The 26,552-nt window shown below is 32.3% G+C and overlaps 1 protein-coding gene across 1 annotated transcript; it reads right to left on the bottom strand.

Moving 5' to 3' along the window:
* Positions 1–1,616: 1,616 nt before the first annotated feature.
* On the bottom strand, positions 1,617–13,902 carry LOC123691734 (gem-associated protein 5-like). Its single transcript, XM_045636270.1, has 18 exons — positions 13,594–13,902; positions 13,309–13,468; positions 12,592–12,808; positions 11,844–12,474; positions 11,495–11,677; positions 10,641–10,949; positions 10,010–10,193; positions 8,721–8,883; positions 8,161–8,314; positions 7,552–7,691; positions 7,194–7,315; positions 6,381–6,555; positions 5,269–5,562; positions 4,915–5,062; positions 4,530–4,609; positions 4,069–4,201; positions 3,680–3,766; positions 1,617–1,908 (listed from the first exon to the last, which is right to left on the bottom strand). Exons 1-18 carry the CDS (start codon positions 13,779–13,781, stop codon positions 1,641–1,643), a joined length of 3,636 nt encoding a protein of 1,211 aa, XP_045492226.1. The 5' UTR covers positions 13,782–13,902; the 3' UTR covers positions 1,617–1,640.
* Between the last annotated feature and the right edge of the window lie 12,650 nt (positions 13,903–26,552).

Raw genomic sequence — 26,552 nt, 5'->3', positions numbered from 1 at the left:
TGTTGTTGTTTTATTTTCATCGGAACCCTTATTTTTTTTCGTATAAAGACTTTACTTTAACACTTGCATATAACGTGGCTTTATATTATTATTTCTTGTTAATTTTCTAATAACTTATAGCTTTGACAATATTTTTCATGGCAACCCTGTTCATAATGTGTTCACAAAAACACTACTTTCCCACGGCCACTTTTAATTTTTGTAGCAATTCAAGTCTGCAAAGTGATCGCTACCCTTGCTCCAAAGATTTTGAATTTTGGTATACATTTATAGAATTTTGGAAAATGTGCCTCGCGAGAATCTTCTTTTACTCAAAACTATAGAACTAATAAACATTATTCGCACATAATATCTCGCGCTTGATTTGTATGCGCAAAAACATGCCGTCACCACTAGAGCTGTGCCGAGCGAGGCGAGGTAAATAAAGCGATAATATAATAATCTGTGGTATTAATGACGCGTTTTACCTTTGAATAAGGAACCGTAAAAACTATGGTCTCAAATTCAGAAGTAACTACTCCAGACTCCAACTCTACTCCAACTACTACTCCAACTACTTCGTGAAAGCGACTAAGGGGCCACCATAAAGTACGTCACACGTAAAGAGGGGGGGAGGGGGTCGACAAAGTTTCGTGACATCACATTTAAAAATCTAGAGGTACTAATCGCGTAATTTGAAATATAAATTAAACTAAAAAATACGTCCAACTCTATCTTTAGGGCAATACGGTTTAAATTGTTTTGTTGACAATTAATATATGACAATAACAAAAAATAAACTAATGAATAACATTAGTTTATTTTTTTGTTATTGTTTCAAATATTTGATATTATGTTGATTTCATAAAAAAGTACTTAATTTAAATGGAAATAAAACTAATTTCGGAACTGCTGTTTTAATTTAATAATTTTTCGATGTTAAATTGCAAAACATGTGACGTCACACTAGGGAGGGGGGGGGTCTTAGAAATGTGACCACCTGTGACAAGGACGGGGGGTGCTCAAAATCTCATGAAATTAGTGTGACGTACTTTATGGATGGCCCCTAACACGCGATTGTATCATCGCTACAAAGCGTGGTTATGGGCAAGGGGCTATAAAACATTATTTTCGCTACACCATCGTCATTCTTGTTCATCATTATTGTATTATTTTTGTATGAAGTGACTCAAGCCTGCCCTGACTGTGGCACGGCGGCGTTGAAATTTCGATGGATATTGATTATTGTCTCTTTTTTGTTCCGGCACGGTGTAGCGTGAACCATGTTTAATTTTTATTCTGTAAATTTATTTTCATTATATATTTCAGGAAGACCTTTCGCAGGATCTACTATAATTCATTTGTATACTTCCCCACTTCTAGTTTTAAGTTTCCTAAACAGGCTACAAAGTACAAGTTAAGATCGGTAAAGTATAGTAGTAAAGGGAAATCTGCGCCCCACGTTAGACACAAAAATATCTACGTAGCACAATATCACACAATTTTTATCTCTAAGTTATGCAGTCAAAATACAATTATTCTTCTAATAGAAGTTAACTATTAATATTTAATTGACACTGTTCCTGCGATAAAGAACATCTTAATTTCTTATCAGGATTTGGGAAATAAAAGGCATATTACTAAAATAAAAAAACGTTTATTTACACTGTAACATTATTAACATTTTTGGCATTTTCCACACTAGCTAGTTCAGTTAACAACTCCGCCCTAGAAGGCAAAGGTTCTAAGTCTTCTGTCTCTTCTTCATCATTGGTATTTTCAATCTGTTGTAATTTATCATCTATGTGTTCTGCGAATTTTATTTGACCCGCCATTTTAGCTAAATCAGCCGCGAGTTTCAAATATTCATGACTATTTATTTTCGACAGCGCGACTGCAGCTTGGTATGGATCATTTAGTATTATGTAACTGAAAACAAACAACAACAAATATTAATTATGTAATTGATATTTAGTTTTAAAGCATTCAAAATTTTTTAACAATATAAAATATTCGATCACGTTGCGGGATTCAAACCCGCGTTTCGCCTACGAACGATCTTAGTAAACGATTTAATTAATTATTTATTATAACATAAATATTTATATTAAAGCTTCCCATCTTGTAATCTCATTCTTTTAGCATGCGTACAAAATTAAATACATACTAGTGGTTCGCCCCGGCTTCGCCCGTGGTACCTACATGTTTAAACTATCCTATCTCTCAAGTTGGATCGAACTGCACATGGTGTGCGAATTTTATAGAGTAAGATCCCAGAGCGATAAGACATAACTTATTTTCTAAAAGATGAAACTTTAAGTTCTCAGTAGTGTCTCATGTACTTTGTATACCTGCGTGTTTGTGAAGTTTGCCCAGTGACACCTGGGCAGGTACCAGGTGAGAAAGGTGATTAAAAATAAGAGTTACTTTACTTAAATTTAGATGGCTGATTTTTAGATATATTTTATAGAATATCATTCTCAAATGGTATCGCAAGTATCAGACACTTTTCATGGACCAAAACTTTAGTCAGACGCTTTAAAGCTCCACCAAAAATAAATAAACTTTACTTATTTTTTAATGTCTGATTTTTTTATATGTTATCAACATAACTATTACAAAATTATATTTAATCAGTCAGACAAATTGGAATGACCAAAAATCCACTAAACACAAAAAATATTCAGCCGTGAGTACGAACGCGAGAGCACTATATGAGCATGCGTGTCAGAGGGAAGAATGTAAATATTCCAAAAAGTACTTACTGCTTTCGATAAAATATTTCTGCATCTCTTTTCAAATAAAATGAATTTCAACATTAAGGTAATAATTAATAATTATTAAAATTAAAATAATTTATTGCATATATTCGGTAAATTATTTTTTAGCATAGAACCTCCACCTTTTTGTTTTAGGATGAAAAAGAAAATAGTGTGACAGGCTTAGTGCTTGACAAAGTGGTAAAGTCACGTATCGATAAAAATACAATAATTATAATATCAATCTTTTTCATCCCTAATATTTACGCAATTATATGCACATAAATTTAAACAATATTTTTTAAGGTTTCCATTTTTTTAGATTTTTGTGCTCTTCTAGATTGCGTAAAAAATAGATGCGATCTTTAAACAGACTGGACTCCTAATAGGCTAATAGTGACTATTTGTAGCTATCATTTTGAGAGAAAATATGTCAACATAATTTAAAACTCATGCTGCCATATTATCTATAGAAATTTAAAAATAGTCTCTTTTTAACTTGTAGTCAGATACGGTATGTACAAATATTATATTTATTGAAAGGGCTACAAACTGAAACAATCGATATTTATTCGACGCTTTAGCGTCTGACAAAAGTTTTGGCCCATGAAAAGTGTCTGATACTTGCGATACCATTTGAGAATGATATTCTATAAAATATATCTATAAATCAGCCATCTAAATTTAAGTAAAGTAACTCTTACTTTTAGTCACCTTTCTCACCTGGTACCTGCCCAGGTGTCACTGGGCAAACTTCACAAACACGCAGGTATACAAAGTACATGAGACACTACTGAGAACTTAAAGTTTCATCTTTTAGAAAATAAGTTATGTCTTATCGCTCTGGGATCTTGGACTATTATTATAATCGGTTAAGTGGTTTAGGAGTCCATTGAGGACAAACATTGTGACACGAGATTTATATATATTAAGATATTTACCAAACACTAGCCAAAGGGTACATTCCATTTTTTATGCTGTCCTCGGCCCACAATTTGAGTGTCTCTTCAGCTATACTGTCCATGTGCCTACAACGAAAAATGTAGTTAAAAACTTGATTGTCTCTTTTGTAACATAAAACAAAATAGTAGATATAGAAATTAAAGACTTAAACGTATTTTAAACGTAATTTATTCATTATAATACCAAAATAGAAGATTAGTTATAATGTAAAATGTTCAGTAACTTCAATAATTCGTATATCTTAATGGATTTATAACATCATATTTTAGAGAGTTAATAGAAAATTCTTATAAATGTTTTAACCAAATTTTATAGTAAGATTTAAAATACTACTTTGAAATAATCAATAAAACATTCTACTACACACCTAGTTCTCGATAATAAATAGGCTTCTTTAAAAAGCCTCGCCTCATTAAGCAGTTGCACTGCCTTCTTCACATCGTGCACACTCAGTAACAATGCTGTTTTCCTCAATATTATTCCGCCATATTCTCTGTTAGCTGAAATAAATAGTTATTTTATTATTAATTAAAATAAACGTTCGTTTTATTGAATTTTCAAAGCTATTTTTTGTGATAAACTGTAATTTTAAAATGATTTTTCATTCATATTTATATTTATTTGTCTGTCTGCCCCAACAGACGTTGTTTTAGGTTTTCTTTAAATATAAACCTTGTTGTGCCTTAACAAATTCTTTAAAAAAAATTGCTGATTTGGTTCAACCGTTCTCGAGTTTACGCTTAGCAACACATTTGGCGTCTAATTTTTATTTATATATTTATGACAAATAGGAGCTTCATTTAAATACAAAACAAATAAAGTACATACGTCTCAGTTTCTCTCTCTCTCCCTTGGCAATCATCCTGTCTATCTGAGCTAAATATAACTGCATTGTATCCTTCCAATACCTAAAACGAAAATACATATTTATTTAAACTTATATTAAGCAGAGTATAAAATATTTAGTTCTGTTGATTTGCATTATAATTCTAGAGATCCTGATTTTCTTATAAACTATATATAGCTGTGTTCCGCGGTTTTAACCGCATTGCTCCGCTCCAATTGGTCTAAGAATGATGACATAAATGGGCTATAACTAACACTGAAATAATTTTTGAAATAGAACCAGTAGTTTCAGAGATTTGCACTTTCAAGCAAACAAATAAACTCTTCACATATAAGTATAGAGAATGAATTATTATTAATCTCTTACTTGAACGAAACGCAAGGCGCCAAACTAACAAGGAAAGGGCACAGGAAATCTGACTGGCTCGCGTGCTGAATCATGGCGGCCATTTCACCGCGGAATATTGACATCATTATCCACGACTCAGGTCTGTCGTTTTCTAGATGGTTTTTCACTGAAAATTAACATAAAATATTATTAATTGTTAGAATTTACGATGAAACTTTATTTAAACAATTGGCGGTCATATCGCTATGCAGCGATTTCTTCTAGACAACTAGGCAAACGGGTAAGGATTCAGAACAAAAAAATAATTAATTTACCTTTTCATATAAAAAATATGTTTCTATAATAAATGTATTCATAACTAAATATACTCACTTTCCAAATCCAAGATGGCATTAACATCATTGGTGGTACCAAACATTTTTAGAAAGTCCGTTCCAGTCTCCAGCTCTGGTTGGTCTTTTGCAATATCAGCATTATTTAAGTATTTTTCCGCCAATTTTCTTATTTTCAACCCAGTCAAAGGATACATTTGACTATTCATAGTTGGTAAGAGGAACTTCTTGTGCGGTTTTATAATATTTTCTGAAACTATCGCTGTCGTTAGATCTTCTTCAATTTTTTTATCTTTCTTCTTCCTTTTGTCTTTCTGGTTTTCATGCCGAACTTCTGCAAGTGAATTATATAAATATTAATTTTTAAATTAATCACTGAACATAAATCAAAAGTCACAATGCGTCGTGAGTGTTCTCATTAGAGCTATGGAACTTGAAACGAACTAGATAATCAAACAAGATCGATCGATCGAAGACTAGATCGACCGCCGTACGTGTGTAGTATCTGTAGACGTGCGATGCGTATTCATGTGTGTGCGCCCATATATGCATACCTCGGTACCGAACTACGGGCAAAGATCGGATACTAGCAGATACATGAACTGCATACAAAAGTGAAAATATCTACGCTATAATAGCGTACAAAATATTTTAATAGTATTTTTTACTTATAATATACTTTATAATAGTAACTACGGTTCACAACGAGAAGAAATGTACCATAAATACCCGCTCAAAGAGTCGAGATTATGTTGCCTGCAGTGCGATTCACGTGCAAGCACGTCATCGCACGAAAGGGTTGTACCAAATTTAATAAAACGAATGGAGCGAAATAACCATAATTCTATAAGAGTTTAATAAAATGATTAGGTATTAGGTTTCCGCCCGCGGCTTCGCACGCGCAGTCAAAGAAAAACCCGCATACTTCCCGTTCCCGTAGGATTTACGGGATTGCGTCATTTTCTCGGGATAAAAAGTAGCCTATGTCCTTTCTCGGGTATCAATATATCTTCATATAAAATTTCATGAAAATTAGTTCAGTAGTTTAGGCGTGATCGAGTAACAGACAGACAGACAGACAGAGTTACTTTCGCATTTATAATACTAGTATTTTTTTTATTTAGTTTCCTTCTCCAAATTGTCGGTATATACCTCGGAAGTTGTCGGCCGGATGGCAGTCGATGTCCCAGGCCCTTAGCGCGCAGTCCCCGCCGCCCGACAGCGCGGTGCGCGCGCGCGCCGGCTGCCCGCTCCACGCGCCGCCCAGCGCCGTGTGCGCGTGCCCGCCCATCGCGTGCGACCACGAGCCCGACGCTATGTCCCACACCTGGTGGAAAAGTATCGTCAAACCAATATTATTTGGTAATTAATTGAAAGTGTTCCCAGCCACTCCCTACACAAGAGAAATCAATGGAATTAAACAATACGTGTGCCAGGCACGCCCTACAGAAGAGAAATCAATGGAATTAAACAATACGTGTGCCAGGCACGCCCTACAGAAGAGAAATCAAAGACCGGGCGCAAAATACGTTCGGTTTCTTGATCATAAATTCAAACACCGACATGGCTTAGAGCCATAACCGCCATTTGTACATTTAAACCGATTAAAATGTTTATAAAATAAGATAAAACCCAATGTTAAATTAAGAACAAATAAATAAATTCAGATTCGGAAACCTAAATTCGCGGCTTTCATATAAATCCTGATCAGGATACCGAACGTTTGCGACCCGGCGGCTATTAAATCTAGATGACATCACGGTGCCACACTCGTAATTGCAATAGGTTATTGACTAGTTACCCATTACCCCCCGAGATTTTTTTAAGTTTTCAAGGAATGATTAAAAGAAACACGTGCACACAACATGGTGTGATGATAAATGTAAAGAACTTCACAGCTTTGCAAATAGTCATTACTCATATATTTTGGCATGTATTTTACAGTTACAATAATGATCTACTTACACGCACGGTGCAATCTTGCGAAGTAGACAATAACAATTCTTCTATGTGAGGATTCCATGCTACTTGCAACACAGACCCTTTGTGTCCTGTTAGTGTTTTCCACACTTGCAACTTTGGCACTTCTGCAACAATATTATAACTTATATAGAATGTTTTAATACAACATTTCAAATGAAATCACTAAATGCAATACATAATAGTAAGTAGCGAAGAAAGTGACTATAGTAATAAGCATACTTCTTCTAAAGACAAAAATATTGAGATTTATTAGGTGTAAGAAAATCCACTCAACACACATTTTAAAATGTTACCAGAAGTAACAATTTTAAAATTAATTTTATTGTTTTTCATATCATACCTTCTTTCTCGTCATACTCCAGTATAACAATACTATTCTGTTTGTCCAAAGAGCTGACAGCTATGAGATTCTTATATGGAGATTCTTCATTTGAACTCGAGGTTTGCTGCGGATGCCAGTCCATGTGATGTATCATTTTACTGCAATTTAATATATTTTAATAGGAATAGGATTGGATAAAAATAAATTGTTTGTAGGTTTGTTCTTGTAGAAACTTAGATTTGAAAAATTATAGCCTACATATCAAAAATTTCAATTAAGAATAAGGTAAAGCCTCTAAGATATGAATTTTATTAATAACTCGCTGTTCCCCGCGGTTTCACCCGCATTGCTCCGCTCCTGTTGGTCTCAGCGTGATGATATATAGCCTATAGCTTTCCTCGATAAATGGGCTATCTAACACCGAAAGAATTTTTCAAATAGCACCAGTAGTTCCCGAGATTAACGCGTTCAAACAAACAAACAAACTCTTCAACTTTATATTAATATTAGTATAGATTGGTGATATTGTCTAAAAAGATAAAAAATAATGAGCAATGTTAATAAGGCAGATCAACGATTGCCCAAATAACTTGCATAACATATATGAGAAATCACACTAAATCTTACCTAAACAGAAAAGTAGCAGTAATCAGTTCGTGTGCATGATTCAACATAGCGACCGCCCCGTGCCCGCTACCAACCAGAATGCCTCGCTCGTACCACTGCACCGCTGACAGGTCCCACTTCTTGCCGTCTATCTCTACCGTTATTGGTGTTGGATCTGGATAATAAATATGTATTTTTTAATTAACATAAGTAAAAAAGTATAATTAATTGTGTATATTGTACTTACTAATAATAAAATTGGTGTGTCTGTTTGTAATATAAAAATGTAATTTTTTTTACTAAATTCATATGATAAAGTTTGAAGTATAAGTCATACTGGAGTTTTTTTTCGGAAATGCTGTTGAAACGTTATTGGAATCCTTTTTTCGGACAAATTACTTGTGCCATTTAACATAACCATAGAGAGTTCTTATGGACATATAAAAAAACTATAACACATTTTTTCTGTCAAAGAATAGTAGATACATATAACATAAATAGTAATAGTCAAAAATTATTTAAAATCTGCATAAAATTTCGATTTTTTTATCCTTTTATCTACCCAAATACCAACTAATTACCTGCAGTAACATTCTTAGTGTGATACATTACAAGTTCACCCCCACCACACGCATACAAACAGTCTTTGGGACCCCAGCACATAGAATATATGCCTCCACGCAAAGCTGGTACTAGGGTACGCGCTGGCTTCTCAGTTTTACCGCCCGTGTCTATTAGACCTACCTGTAAAGGGAAGATTAATGATATTAAATCACCTAGTTAGTGTAAAACCCTATTATGAATTGTATTCATAAAGAAGCGATTTTTTTTTTGGTGGCGTTTAAAATATATATGATAATTTACAAATTTTACGTAATTATTAAAAATAAACTATCAATGGGCACAATATGACAGTTTAAATCATTTATGCCCGCCTTCCACTAAAAAGGGTAATGAGCGGAAACTGAGCTAATGATCTGAGCGGACCGGAGTAAAAATAGTTGTGCACTTCCACTAAGAAATAGTTTTTATAGAAAGGGGTGTAGGCCTTCCATTGGCCGCGAGAAATTGCGAGCGGAAACTAGTCGGGAAATGAGCGGACGCAGTTGAGCGAGGCGTCGCGGACGATGTCAGGCGCAGTGTTCGTCAGACCTTTTATTTTAATACCATAATTAAATGTTTGCTTATATATCACAAGAAAAACAAACATCCCAGGCGAAAACCAAGGTTTTGGCTGAGTAACCACATTTGAGAAAGAGCCGTGAAAGGTGATCTACTGCGAATGTACCACAACTTACAGGATGAATATTTCAAAAATTATTTTAGAGTCATCAGAGAACAGTTTCAAGAATTACTTTCATTCATAGAAGAAGATAAAGAAACAAGATACGAATTTTAGAAAAGCTATCACACCACTGGAAAAGAAGTCTGTTCAAAACTAGTTTTCAAGACCATACGCAGCGGACTCCGTTTACACCGCTCACACTGCTCTGCTTTACTCTTTTTCAATGGAAGTACTTTTATGGAATATAGTGTTGCTAGTCGAGCGGACTACGTAAGGAGTCCGCTAGGAACCCGCTCAACTCTGCGATCTCGTTTGAAACTGTTTCAACTCGCTCGCTCCGCTCGGGCCACTCTTTCTTAGTGGAAGCACTTGTATTGACTTGGTCGTTATGAGTTAAACGGAGTCATTAATGGGTCCGCTCCGGTCGCAGTGGAAGGCGTGCATAAAAATCTAAAAATGAAGGCGAAAGACGCAGGTTCTTATGTTTTGTCGATCGAAGTTTTTCTATGCTTTAAAATTATCTTACTTAGATTGCAATTGAATGCTATCCATAACAATTTTTTTTATATCTAATTAGAAACTTACCCTAGACTCAGCTGTACCAAACGCCAATAGATTTTCAGTAGTGGGATGCCATGTAACAGTAAGAACTTTTCCTTGAACATTCTGCCAGTATGTATGTACAGTTCCTCTATATAGTTTTGGATCATCCTCATCTATATCTGCTTCCCATATTCTTACAGCTCCATCACCTACGCTTATGGCTACCCTGAATACAAAAATAAAAATATATTATATAGACTAATATTATAAAGCTGAAGAGTTTGTTTGTTTGAACGCGCTAATCTCGGGAACTACTGGTCCGATTTGAAAAATTTTTTCAGTGTTCGATAGTTCATTTACGGAGGTAGGTTATAGGCTACATATCATCACGCTACGACCAACAGGAGTGGAGCCACGGGGGTGAAACCGCGCGGAGCAGCTAGTTGTTATATATACTGGTGGTGAGCCGCGTTTTCGCCCATCAAAATTGATTTTGTGTTTTAGCGGGGAAGGCGTAATGGACAGAGAGGCATACTTTTTCAATTTAAAAAATGTATGTAGTTATTGCTTGATCACTGTCTACTACAATAATAATATTTTAAAATCAATTTCTTGCTGGAACTAAAAATGGGGAGATATGAAATAGGTAAAGAAAAAACTATTAATTACTTACTGTCTGGCATCATATGGACATGATTCAATTGTATAAACATATCCTCCACATGAATTATACACGGCTAGTGTTTCATGCTTTTCCACTGAATAACACACTAAGTTCCTATCTTGTGACGCAGACCAGACTATCCAATCCTCTTCAATTACTTTACAATTACTGATTTCACTGGATGCATTGTCTGATTGATCCGTTGACTGTTCAATAGTTTTTTCTTTAGGTGACTGTAGTTTTGGTGCGTTAGACGCAATGCAAAACAGGCCGCGTTTGTGTAAGCTGTGTTCCAGTTGCCATTTCATTTTATTTTTACTGAAATACAAAAAATAAATTAGTATTCTCCAGTTTTATGTTACAGAAGTCTTTGTGCATTTAGAATTTAATGAATTTTTCAAATTTTCTGAAAGGCCAGCAAAATGTTTGTAAAGTCTCCATTACGTCAAGTCAAGTAGGTATACACTATACAGCTTTTGTTGGAGTTTACATTGAAAAAAATTGTTACGCATTTTAAACGCTACATACAACGTTATGAATATGTCTGTAAAATAAAAATGAGAAAAAATCAAAGAAAAATATGCAATTATTTTGGGTTCAATTTTTTTGTATGACATTCAAATTTTTATATGATATTTATAGTAAGACAACAATTATTCTAAGAGCCAGCGCGCACAAGCAACTTTGTCTCCGCAACTATTTTGTCTCTCCCATCAATTGTATGGGGAGTTGCGTCGCTACGTGCACGCACTTTCATATTAGCCCATGGGTGGGAGAGACAAAATAGTTGCAGAGACAAAGTTGCTCGTGCGCGCTACCTCTAAGCTTTTAAAATGTACATAATTTTAATTGGAAATACATACCAATCCAATTTGAGTGGATTACATGTAAGCAGTTGGCTCTTTCCATCAGCAATAAGTAAAGTTTCAGGCTTATACCACAGCAGGGTTGCCCATGCTGGAATCTTATGTTTCTGGTTTTTACTTGCATTTGCAACTGCGCAACTTGATACCAACTTGCCTGATTTTGACCATATCCGAACACCACTGAAATATTATATTGATTATATTTTTATTAAATATGATTTAGCAAAATGAAAGATAAAAGGTTTTAATATAAATAAAGTTTTATATATACTTGATTTTTTAAATTGAATATCAAACAAAATTTTATATAACGTTCAATGCTTAAAATATATTTCTATTTAGTTACCCTTGCTTTCCAATGGACGCCAAAAGATGTTTATGTGGATGGCAGCTCACTTCAACTCTATCAGGTTTCTCTTGAATTTCACTTGGTAATTCTTCTTCAATAATTTCTTTTTCATTAATTTTTGTTTCATTAATTTCTTTTTCATTAATTTCTCTTTCATTAATTTCTTGACTCACATGTGCCTTATCCATAGCATCTACGAGATCTTCAATTGTATCTTCCGGAGCATTCTTCATTTTCAACAAATCCTCTTTTAACTTCATACATTCAGCTAGAAAATCACTATTGTTGTCTTTTTCTTTCTTAGTTTTAACGACAATCATCTCAGGCTTATATTTTCTGTGGCCAAACTCATCTTCTTCGTGATCTTTGTAAATATCGAACATGTCGTCTTCTTGCACAATGGAATCATCAAAACTATCATCAGGTAAATCTTTGGTTACACCAGATTTATTTAAACCCTCAGCCACTTCACCTTCTAGTCTTATTTTTGCTAATCTATCGGATAGATGTGATTTTTTCTGAGATTCCTCTAAAGATTTCTTAACTATAACTTCATACTTAGGACACCATGATACATTCACAATTTCTTCATTTTGCCCTCTGACTTTGTATAAAACCTTACCAGTACCTATCAATTTAGGAGGTTCAATTTTAATTACAAAATTCTTATAAATAGCAACTCTGTTTTTAATAACATTGTACTAACAGACTAAAACAATAAAAATTAAAATAAAAAAAAACTCACCATTTAGGTCAATTACAAAAACTACACCCTGCTTAGTCCCTACAGCAACATTTAGTAGTATGTGTGGTGAACATGCAAGACAAGTTGGCTTAAAACTTTTAAGGAATGTGTTGAAAGACTTAGCGATATTTGTAGATACATCCCACTTAACAATGTTACCAAAATTGCCAACTGTCACAACAAATGTTTCATTGCTATAGCCCACACCAACCACTTCCTGTAATCATTTGTCCGGTTTTGTAATAACTATTAATAATAATTAGATAATCAGCATTGATAATGATAAATATTTGAAATCTTAGTCCGACAAAGTACCCCACCACAACAATTAAAAAAAAAATCTACGAATAGCTTTACACGGTTTATTTTTTTGATAAGAATTAAGTAACACATCTATATAATATAAAAATGAATCGCAAAATGTGTTGGCAAGCGCATAACTCGAGAACAACTGAACCAATTTCGTTAATTCTTTTTTTATTACATTTCTTGAAGTACGAGGATGGTTCTTATGGAGAGAAAACGTAAAAATGTACCACGGGCGAAGCCGGGGCGGACCGCTAGTACTTAATAATTAAATGATAGAAAAACACTAGATATACAAAAATAATTATAAAATTGCACATCATTCTGGATTCAAATAATTTATGTAATTTTCCGATATTGAATGATAAATTACGATATTAATTAATAAATAAATAATAGGTAACAACCTACCTCCTTTTCAGTGTGGTGTATGTCATGACTTTGTTGAAATTTAATTTTGACTGAATTATCAATCATACATAGGGACCATTGTTTCACTATACCATCAGCACTGCCAGCAACTACACATCTTTTTTCAGGCCATTCTGGTGTAAAGTCTACACTGACTATTCTATAAATTAAATTAAACAATTGATTAAGAAAAATTAAAATTTAGGTAAATATAGAAAAAAAATCAAAAACGAAGAGAAATATTATTTGGGAATTAATAATATACTAGGATATTATTTCACTTACTTTTCATTGTGTGCTCTGTTCAAGACATGTGCTTGGTAAGATTGATGGAGATTTTCTGATTTTTTTACCGGTCTTACCACACAAAGGCTTTTACTAGGACCTCCGTAAATGAGCCACCCATCGGGACTTACAGCTATGCCTGATGTTTGAAACCAATTTGGCGAAGGAAATAAGATTGTATCATCCATATTAAAATCTATTTAGAACAACGGTTTGCTTCTTATTTAAACGGAAACTGGAAAGTATTATTGATCAACGCACAGTACCAGCCGGCCTTCAATTTTCAAATTTCAATTTAAAAAATGTCAAATGTCATTCCCATATGTTGTATTGACTTTCACCACAGAGCAAGAAATATTTGCTTTTACCTGTTGCTGAAAAATAAAACGAAAAATTCTATAAGCTGGTTTTGATGTGATGATTAAAGATTTTATAAAACCACAGTATAAAACAAATTTAATTTCATGTGGTATTGCTTTTTATTTTTTATCGGCCGACGTTTCAGTTTCTCAATGCTAATAAATTTAACTTTTATGTATAAAAGGTTTTAAGATATTTAAACTTTATTAAATATGAAATGAAATAAAGCGAACATTATTAATAAACGGACCGTAAGGCTTTCGTGTTTCCAAAGGACATCCGTTTTTTTGCTGTTATTATCAGTATATAAAATATTAACGTAATATTATGAATATTTATAATTTAACCTTTCGACCGCCAGAGCAAAAACGCATCGCCGTGCCCTCCACGCCAAGCCACAAATTCAATGAGATAACCTTGAAAATAGTAGGGAGTCCAAAATGTTATCGATAAACATAATAATTCACGTCTGAATATTTGAATAAACAGCTTATAACACAAAAATAATATTTATTTAACCTCATCTCCTACTGTAAAAACTTAAGACCACATTTATAGCAACTATCAACAAAAAAAATCAACCTTTTGAGATACAAAAATACATATAAAATTGCAGCAAGTTACAGCACTATTCTCTATCAGTTACGCCCCATTGGCATGTATACATGCCAATGGCGCGGGCAACCATCCTTTTTTTTATAATCTCTCGCTTCTGATTAGGGATGTGTAGCTGTATATTATTATAACTTATCGAGTTTATTTATTAAGTTTATATGAACTATAGGTATTATTGTGGAGTGTTTATTTGTAAATATCAAAACAACTATTACCTTTAAATAAAGGGAATTGCATTAAAACTACATATTTATTTTCCAATCATTTAGTTTAATACTTGAGTTATTACAAATACTAATTATATGTAGGTACCTATTTAGGTCAATTACCATATTTTGATATGACATAGCGACAATTTGTATCATAAGAATATTCTAATAAAGACACTGATTAGACTTATTAGGTAATAAATTTTGAAAACTGCTAAATAGGTAAGTACCTACAGATTTTTAGAGATATTTAAATACATTTTGGACCTAAGCGAATTTTTATCATTACATGGACAATAAATATTATGCTAGAACTATGATATATAAAAGAGCTAGATACGTTACCCGCTCTCTATTTTGGCAAGAAAAAACTCAGGTAAGTGCCCGAGTTTCACTTAGTCACGCACCATTCAGCGTCGTGGCTGGACGTTCTTTTTGTATTTTAATCGGCAGTTGTTATTACGAAGTACATGAGTGAGACATGTATTATGTCTAGTGCGTGAGAGTGAAAGAGAGAACAACTGTATTGGTGATAATGCGTTAGTAAGTAGGTATGTATTAATTACGCTGTTTTTTAGTGCAATGATGTTGGCGTATGCCGCGTCTACTAGTATAATAGGTCATTGTGCTAGAACGCATACATTGTGTTTGTGACGATAAAATAAAAAATAATAAAAAATCAACAATTGTATATAATCATTATGTTCATTAACAGCCTTGTATTTACCTACCTATCTATATAATTATTATGCTCATTAATAGCCTTGTACTTATTTGATTATAATATTGGTAGATACCTACTCGATAAAATATTTTTACAACTTTCCGCACTTAACAACACGGCACGCGCTTACGACGTCACCAGTCCGACATCTATTCATGTCAATGGCGCAGAAGGGATTGCATATCGATACTGTGCTAGGGATGCGCATGATTGGCGAAAAGGAAAATATTCAAATCAACAATATCCACAATATAGACCATATGGTATTATACCAAAGAATGTAGTATTTACCTTTTTTCTCAGTGACTAAGCTTATATATTTTTTTTGTAGTTATTACAAAAATTAAGCGAATTAGAGTAATTTCGCTGAAATTTTAATGAAGTTACTTGAATATTACACTACATCACTAGTAGGCACGTATACATGTCATTGGCGTGAGAGAACATGCTTTTTTAGCCATTAATTAAGTTATTTTTTGGCATCAAATATTTGAATAACTACTTGGCAATTTTGTTTACTGTGTACAATTATGTAATAACTGGGGATTCAGTTCATAAACTGTATAAATAAAACACGTAAAAGTAAAGGTTTAATATGTTTATTTTGTATTTATCTATGATCTGTTTCTTGGCATGTATAGGTGTCGTTGGCGCACAGGGCACGATTGCGCATGACATCTATAGATGTCATTGGCGTTCAAAAGGTTAATACCTACTCCTCTTTGATGAACATCTCGTACATATTTATAAATTATTTATCTTGTGTTAAATTTAATTTTTTTATTTTATTATGTACAATTTATACACTCTTGCGAATAACACGGCGAATAACGGTAAATAAACAGTGCACTCGTTATTCACCTTGAGATTTGCACATTAAGTAGTGTTTACTGTTCTGTGGTTAAAAGTGATTTTCGGACACAATCTTGACACAATCAAGGGTGTTTAATGAATGATATGAAGTATGAACCACAGTGTGAACAATACAAGGAACAATAGTCTGCGACGACCGACGACCAAGCACCGACACTCTTTTGTAGGTATCGAATGATTCGTAGAGTGAAGAGGTGAATGCACAGAACAGTAAAAACTAATGGAAGTGTGATGTGGGCGTGGCCCACGTGTCACTAGTAAGGTAAGATCACCTAACTTGCTCTCAGTTGTGCGCAGAAAAATATTCGAGTCGGTTGTCAGCTGTCAAACCTTTTTTCCATATTTATTCATTAATAAGGACGTGTTGTTTTGTATTAGAGACCAAAAATGATAGCAGACACAATAATATCAGCAATGGAGGCATTTCATACCATCGGTAAGTCTTATTTTAATTTATTTTAAATATATTTTATGTTATAACTTCGCTTGTCGTAATTTGTCAAAAATTTATAAAAATATTAAGTCAAAATGAACCTTAATCCATAAGAAATTAGTACTAATATAGATTGAACAGCAAACAAGACTTTCTGGAATATTATTGCAATAAACAAACGAATGTCGGATTAGTGATGCATGTGGCGCATATCGACAGTATCGATACTTTAGAAAATACAATCACTATAAAATATTAAATTTTATTTTATTTTTCCTTAGCTTTCATTAGTCCTATTTATTTATAGATTTTCCAAAGAGGCTAATTTAAAAGAGAAATGGATAAATGCAACGTGACGAGTTAACTGGATGCCGTACAGCACTAAGCAGTCTAACAAAGGCCACCGATACATCAAACCTACGGCAGTTCCAAGATTTAAAATAATGCATAATTTCTGTTTGTATTTTGTAAATATAGATTTATACTATTCTATTCCGTTTTTTATTAAAATATAATAATATGAAAAGACGTACTTAGTAGTAATAAACATACTCCAAAATGTGACACATTATACTTACTATACTCATATAATAGAAAGCAAAAAAATGCACAAAAAATATTTATTTGTGAATTATCGATAACAAGGCTGACATCCCTTAGAGCATAGCATCAAGTTAATGTCATTAATGTAGAGTGATACAAATTTCAACCTTATCTTTATGTGTTGAGGTTCAAAGTCATATGTATCGAAAACTAACGCCCTCTGTTGTGGAGTAGCTGAATGTTTTCGAATTTGGAATTTCTGAGCAAAGAGAAACAAAACAGCTAATATGCCTAGAGATGTTATATTAAAATAAACCGTAACAGGGTGCGTTAGGGTACATATTGAAATGCTGAATTTATAACCTAAGTCAGTTTTTACTCAAATTAAGCTGTCCAATCAAAGGCATAGTTTACTTGTAGTGTACTGTATAACTATCGATTTAAATGTGTGGGTTTGGCGACACTGGTTTTCATACTAATTATGACATTATAGCACTTCTATTAGTTTTTACTGTTCTGTGGGTGAATGGCAACCGATGCAGCCAAGAAGCTTATATCTAATACACTGGAGATTGCACTATGACCATTGACTTGTCACAAGAAAATATAACCTTGAATCACGTCAGTGTTGTTTTTTGTCTCTTTCTGTGGGTGACCACACTGGTTTGTATATTCAGGATTTTTCGAAATAGAAAAAACTAAAAATCATGGTCTATAAATAATAACGACATATATTTTTAACAGTATTTTTATTATAATTACTGGTCAACTTACAAGAATTATCACCTTTACACGACATACAATTTTAATTGGTAGAGAATGATAGTTTTAAATAACGCTTGATAACTTTTGGCTACAAAGCTTGGATATTAACCGATATACATCATTAACATCCTTTGTAAATAGAGGAAAGTTGTGTTTTGCATCAGATGCTGTTTACCAAATTGTAAGCTACTCAGATCTTCTTTTTAAACGCGTTGCTTCGACGGGTCAATTTCAAGCCAAAATCATCAAAGAAAAACTGTTTATAATAAACGCCTTGCACAAATTTCAGCTAACTTTACAAAGTTTATTTTTCAAAAGGTATTTTTTTCTGGGTCGTAATCCTCAGTAATTATGCCCTTGATGGGCACATATATTTCTTTTTATTTTACTTTTTGGAAAGCTGAAATACCTAAAACAAAAAATATGAGGTACGTTAAAAAAGTATAAATTTCAATGTAACAACGAACAATCTTATAACTACATGTGAGTGCAATACCGATGTCGAGTGTTGTTTGATTACTATAGGTCTACCAGAATCTGATGGCATATTTATATTTAAGAAATAAAAGATTTTCATATGGCAATTTTATTTGACAACTATCAAAATGGTTGTCAAATTATTTGTCTTCTTTGCAATTCGTGAATAATTTTTTGATTTTGTCTAAAAAATCTTCGAAGATTTCGAAAAAGCCGCTGCGATCACAAGCAAGAGGTGTTGTTTATAATGTGTATAGAAAAACATTCGATGAAGAAGGGTCAAACACATCACAATTTTCAATTTTGAATATTTTATTGGTAAATTGGACTTACCCGTTTTGATACTTAAAATTAAAAATATTATAAGTAGGTAACTAACTATAATATTGTTTTTTGATTACAATATAATTTTATGAAAACTTATTACAGGAGTTTCCAATACGGCTATGCGTCAAGTCCAAGCTGTCCAAGTCAATTTTATAATTATTTGTGTATCTGCTAATACTTACGAAAATAAACATAGTTTTATTTTATTTTATTGTTATTTTATTTTATAAAAAAAAATATTAGCATTATCTAGTTTTGATCTGCATTATCATTACATCCGTATTTTTACATGGCTTAATGATAATGAATATACAAATATAGGTATGTGTAAATAATAATATGTATGTAATGAAAAATATATTTTTCATTAATTTGAATTCCCGCGCAATCTGACCGAAACATCAAAACAGTTTATAATTCTATGTTTGAGTCTAATCTGTGGTAAAGAAAACTTGAAGGTAATCTATGGATCTCACAAAAAGCGCTCGTCATTGTGGATAAAATTACTATTGATCCTTTATTGTGATTTAATTAAGAAACGACACAATTATAAACATTAAATGTTGTTTCTTTATTTACAGGTACGATCTTGTGTTAATACTAAATGTGAAATTGAACTAATGAATACTAAATGTGAACTATGTAAACTAATTACAATAAAAACTTTATTTACAGAGAAACTCAATTGTGTTTTGTGTCGCCCAAAACTTGGGAAAATACCTTATAAAACAACATTTATTGTAAGAAGATGGAAAAATTAAAATTTATGTTCCAAGTAAAACCAACAACAGATGGAAAGTCAAACTTTATTGCCATAACCTCAATTGCCACGCAAGATGACAGAGTCTACTTAATCCCTGAAGAATATCAAACAATATCGTTTCATAAACATATCTTAGCCTCGAAAAGCTTCACCACTGTGAAAAATACATTAAAAAAACGATATCAAACCAGAAATGTTTGGATAAAAACTACAGAGGATATTTTGAAAACATATGTTGATGAGGACGGCAACATGATTTTCCAGGACCAATTTCTAGAGGAAAGTACCCAAGAACAATTATCTTTTGAGAGTAAAAAGTATTCTGAAGATCCTGTAATAAAAATTTTAGAAAAATTAGTTGAAGATCAACAAAACAAAGAAAAACAAAGTGTAAAAAAGTTAGCCGAGAGATTTGTTATTGAAAAGTTTGACGGAAGAAACTCAAGTGCATATGAGTGGATGAATGTATTTGAAAAAGAATGTACAAGGTTTGATATAATAAAAGATGAAGAAAAAATTGAAATCTTCCGACTATTTTTAGAAAAATCATGCATTGATTGGTATTCTTCCATGATGATAAAGTTAAGTATACACTCCGAATGGTCAAAATGGAAATCAAGTTTCTTGCAAACCTATGCCAATAAAGGTTGGACATCTAGCAAGTATGCTTTATCGTTCAAGTATCAATCAGGATCTTTACTAGACTATGCAGTGAAAAAGGAAAAACTTTTACTCGAGATAAGGAAAACAATGGATTCAGGTACCCTAATAGACCTTATTGCGGCTGGTTTGCCAGAACATGTACTTAACAGGATTGATAGGGAAACATTGAAAGATACAATAGATCTTTTCAATGAACTGAGAAAGTTTGAACATTTGGAAAACAAAAAGAATTATTGTAACTATAGAAAATATGGAAACTTAAAAGGCAACTATAAAAACGAAGATAAAACCCCATGTAAAATTTGTGAAATGTTAAAAAAGGGAATTCGCTATCACCCCGAATCTGCCTGTTGGTTTAAAACAAGAGAAGATGATAAAACAAAAGAGAAAAACATAAAACATATAAATAACTCAGTGATAGAAGCAGAATTACATGAAACGGAACAAAAAAACTAATAGTGACACCGTTAATAAATGTCAAACTGTTAATAAATGATACATTAGCAATTGATGGAATATATGATTCGGGTTCAAATGTTTCTCTAATTAATTCAAAATTATTTAAACTAAAAGGCAAAGGAAACAGTTTGAACAAAGCAAATTTAGTAACAATTAATGGTGTCAAAAATGCAAGTGGTTTGACAAACTTAAAAATTAAAATATTTAAAATAGAAGAAAATGTCAAAGTATACATTATAGATGAACAAAACTTCAAATATGATTTTTTGATTGGATTAGACATGATAAAGAAGTTCAAGTTAATACAAAATGAGGACTTAAAAATTACCCAAAAACTAAACTTGAATGAAGAACAAGTAGAAGATATTGATACAAATATACAAATAAATACTAAGAGAAAAAAACAAAAGAAAGTGGAAGAAGCTTCTAATGAAATAATAGAAAACAAAAATATAAAGAAAGAATATAGGATTAATTTTAATGAAAATGTAAAAGAAGAGGATTTCGAAATAAATACTAACAATTTAAATGAATATCAGAAAGCGGAAATAAATAAATTGATTAATAAATATAACACAGTTTTTGCAAAGAATAAATATGATGTTGGAACTGTTAACGGCTATGAAGCCAGAATAGATTTGTTAGTAGACACATATTGCAATAAAAGGCCCTACAGATGCACTGTCGAAGACAAAAGAGAAATAGAAGAGCAAATAGGTAAATTATTGGATAATACACTTATAGAAGAATCCTACAGTCCATTTGCTGCACCTGTCACATTGGCATTTAAAAAAGAAGAAAATAAAAAATCAAGGCTATGTATAGACTTCAGAGATTTAAACAAGATTGTAGTACCAGAAGCCCAACCATTTCCGCTAATAGAAGATTTAATAACTAAGACAAGAAATTGCAATTTTTATTCAACACTTGACATAAACTCTGCATTCTGGTCTATCCCTTTGAGAATAGAAGACAGGAAGAAGACAGGATTTGTAACACAAGAAGGACACTTCCAGTGGACTTGTCTCCCGTTTGGTCTAAAAACTGCACCAGCAATTTTCCAAAGGATATTAAGTAACATACTAAGAAAATACAGACTCACAGATTTTGCTGTAAATTACATAGACGACATTTTGATATTTTCAAAATCTTTTGACGAACATATCCATCACCTAACACAGCTGTTTGAAGCCATAAAAACAGAAGGATTCAGATTAAAATTTAAAAAGTGTACATTTGCATCAAACTCTGTAAAATACCTAGGTCATATAATTCAAAATAATTCTATTAAACCAGTGAAAGATAATCTGATTTCGATAAGGAATTTCCCTACTCCTAAAACTCAGAAAAATGTAAGACAGTTTCTAGGAAAAATCAATTTTTATAATGAATATATACCAGGAAGTGCGATAATATTAGATCCGTTGCATAATTTACTTAGAAAAAATCAACCATTTATTTGGTCTGATGAATGTCAGAAAGCATTTGAGAAAATAAAAAGTCTCCTATGCTCTCAACCAGTGCTAGAAATTTTTGATAAAGATTTACCGATTAATATTTACACAGATGCTTCTATTCAGGGTGTTGGAGCTATTTTGAAACAGACGCAGTTAGATGGAAAAGAAAAACCAGTAGCTTATTTTTCTAAGAAACTTAATGGAGCCCAAAAGAAAAAAAAAGCGATATATTTAGAGTGCTTGGCTATCAAAGAAGCAGTGCGATACTGGCAGTACTGGCTGATAGGAAAATCATTTACAGTTTATTCAGACCATAAACCACTAGAACATATGAATTTGAAAGCGAGAACAGATGAAGAATTAGGCGACTTGACATACTACCTATCACAGTATGATTTTAATATAAAATATGCTCCAGGAAAAGATAATTTGGAAGCGGACTGCCTCAGTAGGAATCCTGTGTTGGAAGCAAATGAAAACCAAGATGAACAGTTAAAAATAGTTAACACAATAACACTAGAAGACATCTTAAAAGATCAAATAAAAAATAAATATATACAGTGCAGAAAAGATAAGTTACAAATAAGGAACAATGTTTACTACAAGAAAGTAAACAAAAAAGAGAAAATAATTATATCGGAGAAATTCAGCTTAGAATTTATGAAAAATGTCCATACAGATCTTGGTCACATAGGAATTAAACAGATGCAAAGAATGATTAGCTCAGTGTATACAGCAGAAAACATGTCAAAAAATATAAAAAGTATCTGTGAAAATTGTATAGTATGTTTAAAAAATAAATCAAGAGGACAAAATAAATATGGATTGATGTCCCACTTGGGTCCTGCTACAAAACCTTTTCAGATATGCTCTATTGATACCATTGGGGGTTTTGGAGGTTCTAGATCAACAAAGAGATACTTACACCTGCTATCAGACCACTTTACTAGGTATGCATATATTTTAACATCAAGCACTCAAAATGCAAATGATTTCATCAAACTGATAAGCAACTGTGCAGAAACAGATGAGATTGAATTGATACTCTCAGACCAGTACCCAGGTATCAATTCAAAGGAGTTCAAAAAATTTTTGGATGAAAAGAATATTTCATTAATTTTTACTGCAGTGAACTCTCCTTTCTCAAATGGCATAAATGAAAGACTAAACCAAACGCTAGTCAATAGAATCAGGTGCCGGATAAATGAACGTGAAACAAAAATAGCTTGGTCAACTATAGCCCACAACTGTGTAAAAAATTACAACGAAACAGAACACACTGTTACAGGGTATGCTCCAAAATACCTACTCTATGGCACAGATGTGACAATTTTACCAAATGAGCTGAAGCAAAAGAAGACAGAATACAATTTGTTCCAGGCTAGGGAAAAAGCTCTTGAAAATACAATCAGATCACATGATTACAACAAGACAATTTATGATAAAAATCGCAGACATATAGACTTCAAAATTGGTGATACCGTTTTTGTGGAGAATGGAAACAGACTTAATAGGAAGAAGCTTGATGTATTAAAACTTGGGCCCTACAAAATTTTAGAAAAAATATCAAAGTCAATTTACAGGATAAACACGGATCATAGGAAGTCAGAGTCAAATTTTTTCCACATCTCGAAACTAACGCCAGCCCCTGACTGCACTTGAAGAGTGTTGAGCTCATTATTTTCTCTTTGGGAGGGAGATGTAATGAAAAATATATTTTTCATTAATTTGAATTCCCGCGCAATCTGACCGAAACATCAAAACAGTTTATAATTCTATGTTTGAGTCTAATCTGTGGTAAAGAAAACTTGAAGGTAATCTATGGATCTCACAAAAAGCGCTCGTCATTGTGGATAAAATTACTATTGATCCTTTATTGTGATTTAATTAAGAAACGACACAATTATAAACATTAAATGTTGTTTCTTTATTTACAGGTACGATCTTGTGTTAATACTAAATGTGAAATTGAACTAATGAATACTAAATGTGAACTATGTAAACTAATTACAATAAAAACTTTATTTACAGAGAAACTCAATTGTGTTTTGTGTCGCCCAAAACTTGGGAAAATACCTTATATGTATTATATAGATAAAAGTAATATGTATATTATACATGTAAGTAGTACCTACAAAATATTAAGTGGATATCTCATTATTTGGTACAGTATTGTTCACTTATGTAATGTGACTAATGATGTTGAGGACAAAATAAAAAATAAGCAGTATCAAGATCGGCCAGTCCATTTTCCCTAGGGCTGCACACTCAAAATTTTGATTTCCCCAATTGCCATCAGATTCTGGTTTACCTATAGTAAAAATCTTGAAAATGGTGTTCTAAATTTCATCATAATATTGTTATTACAATATAATATTCTCTTCACTATCCATAAAAACTCGTCATCATGGTTACCTTACTTGTTAATTTTGTTTATTGAAAACTTGTTGAAAAATGATAAAGTATTAGGAAAATAACAAATTTAACATGACTGCTTTCTAAAATGATGCAAAATTTTACAATTTTTGCCATTGAAATGATTCTAAACAGGTAAATGCAGGAGTATTGAGGAATATTGTAAATAACGTAAATATACACTTGCCTGTGAAATTCTATGCCAGAATTTGGTGTCCAAACACTTCTGCAATTTTTCACAATGCAATACATTATTTATATTCGGAAAATATTTATTAAATACGCAACAATATTAACTTAAATATTCGAAGCGACGCAATTTTTTTGACACATATGCCATATTGTCAAAGTGAGAGTTGCTACAATTTTACTATGGTAACTACCCATAATCAGGGAGTATCGCTTTTTAATAATTGGTTCAGATACTTATTTTATTTAGCATAAATAATAATTGTCTCATCCAACAATGCTTCTGAATGACGTTGTTGGCAATTTATCAACAAACTCATGTACAAAAACTAACCTTTTGCACAGAATATTACGGCATACATAGTAGCCTTGGGAAAACTTCGTATTAACAGTGGCAATACCAAGTTAGGTGTGAAAGTGATAAAACACAACAATTTTCTTGTTACACGTCAAATGTTCATACCGAAATCTCCAGTGTATAAGATATAAGCTTAGAGTATATAATATTACAATAGTATAGAGCGAGTGTATTGCACAAATTGCTTATTGCGCATCGTAGGCAGATGAGCTATAGATACTATATAGATGTGTGTGTGACAAATAGGGATGTGTAGGTATCAATTGCGTGTTGAACTGTCGATAAGTTATGTAAATAAATATGTATCATAAGTAAATTTTATGTTCAATAAGTTATTAAAGGAAAAATATACGAATAAAGTATAAATATGTAATTTTAAATTTGTCTACCAACTGAATAAAGTTTGTTTATTCCATTTGAATATTAAATATTATATATGAAATTTTCTTGTATTAATTATAAGTACTTTAAAAAAATATGTTTAATTGGAATATCAGAAAAACGTGAGTACTTTTTAAATAATAAAGTGAATAAAATAAAAGATCAGGTTTAGTGCTATTTCTTTAATAATAAATCAAACCATAATAATAATGTTTTAAAAATGGTAAAAAATATTAACAAATAATTAATAATTTAAAATAATAATATAATAAATAATATTAATAATTTTTTTATTTAATTTTATCCATTCTACTATCAAAATTTAGCGGTTCAGAAAATATATCGTAACATTACATACTTTACATTTACACTACATACTTTACATTTACATTCGCATTCATAATATTAGAAAGTGTATCATACAAAACACACCACAAATATATCTATTCATATAATAAACCTGTAGAAGGGTCAATTCTGTACATTGAAAATATTGAAAAAATAAATACCAGGGGGTGTTACTGGATCGATACCAAACCCAAATATGTGATTAAAAAAATTTTTGTCTGTTTGTCTGTCTGTATGTGAAGGCATCACGTGAAAACCAGCGGTTCGATTTCGATGAAACTTGGTATAATTATACCTTATTATCCTGGGCGTAAAATAGGATACTTTTTATCCTGGAAAAATACGTAGAAAAAAATAATCTTAATTTTTCAGTTTTATCCATAGACGTTGTTCCGTAGAACCGCGAACACACGTTGCGTATTATTATAGGCCTAGCCGTATTTGGGAATTGGGTCCAATAGATATTTATAAGATGTTATTGTCAGAGGTACTCAAAATGGATAAATAAACCATCCACGCGAAGACCGACATCCGCGCGGACGGAGTCGCGGGCGGAAGCTAGTTTATAATACATTTTTAAAAGAGTTTTAAATTTTAAGT

The sequence above is a fragment of the Colias croceus genome, chromosome 5 (assembly GCF_905220415.1).
Source record: "Colias croceus chromosome 5, ilColCroc2.1".
NCBI lineage: Eukaryota > Metazoa > Arthropoda > Insecta > Lepidoptera > Pieridae > Colias > Colias croceus.
Note: the sequence above shows the minus strand (reverse complement) of the source record. Positions and strands in the feature narration are given on the sequence as shown.

Coding starts and splice junctions, on each gene's coding strand:
- LOC123691734 (XM_045636270.1), bottom strand. CDS start 13,781: ATGGATGATACAATCTTATTTCCTTCGCCAAATTGGTTTCAAACATCA. Junction 8,884..10,009: donor TTGGTACAGCTGAGTCTAGG/GTAAGTTTCTAA, acceptor TTCCCTTTACAG/GTAGGTCTAATAGACACGGG. Junction 6,556..7,193: donor CGCAAGATTGCACCGTGCGT/GTAAGTAGATCA, acceptor CTTTTCCACCAG/GTGTGGGACATAGCGTCGGG.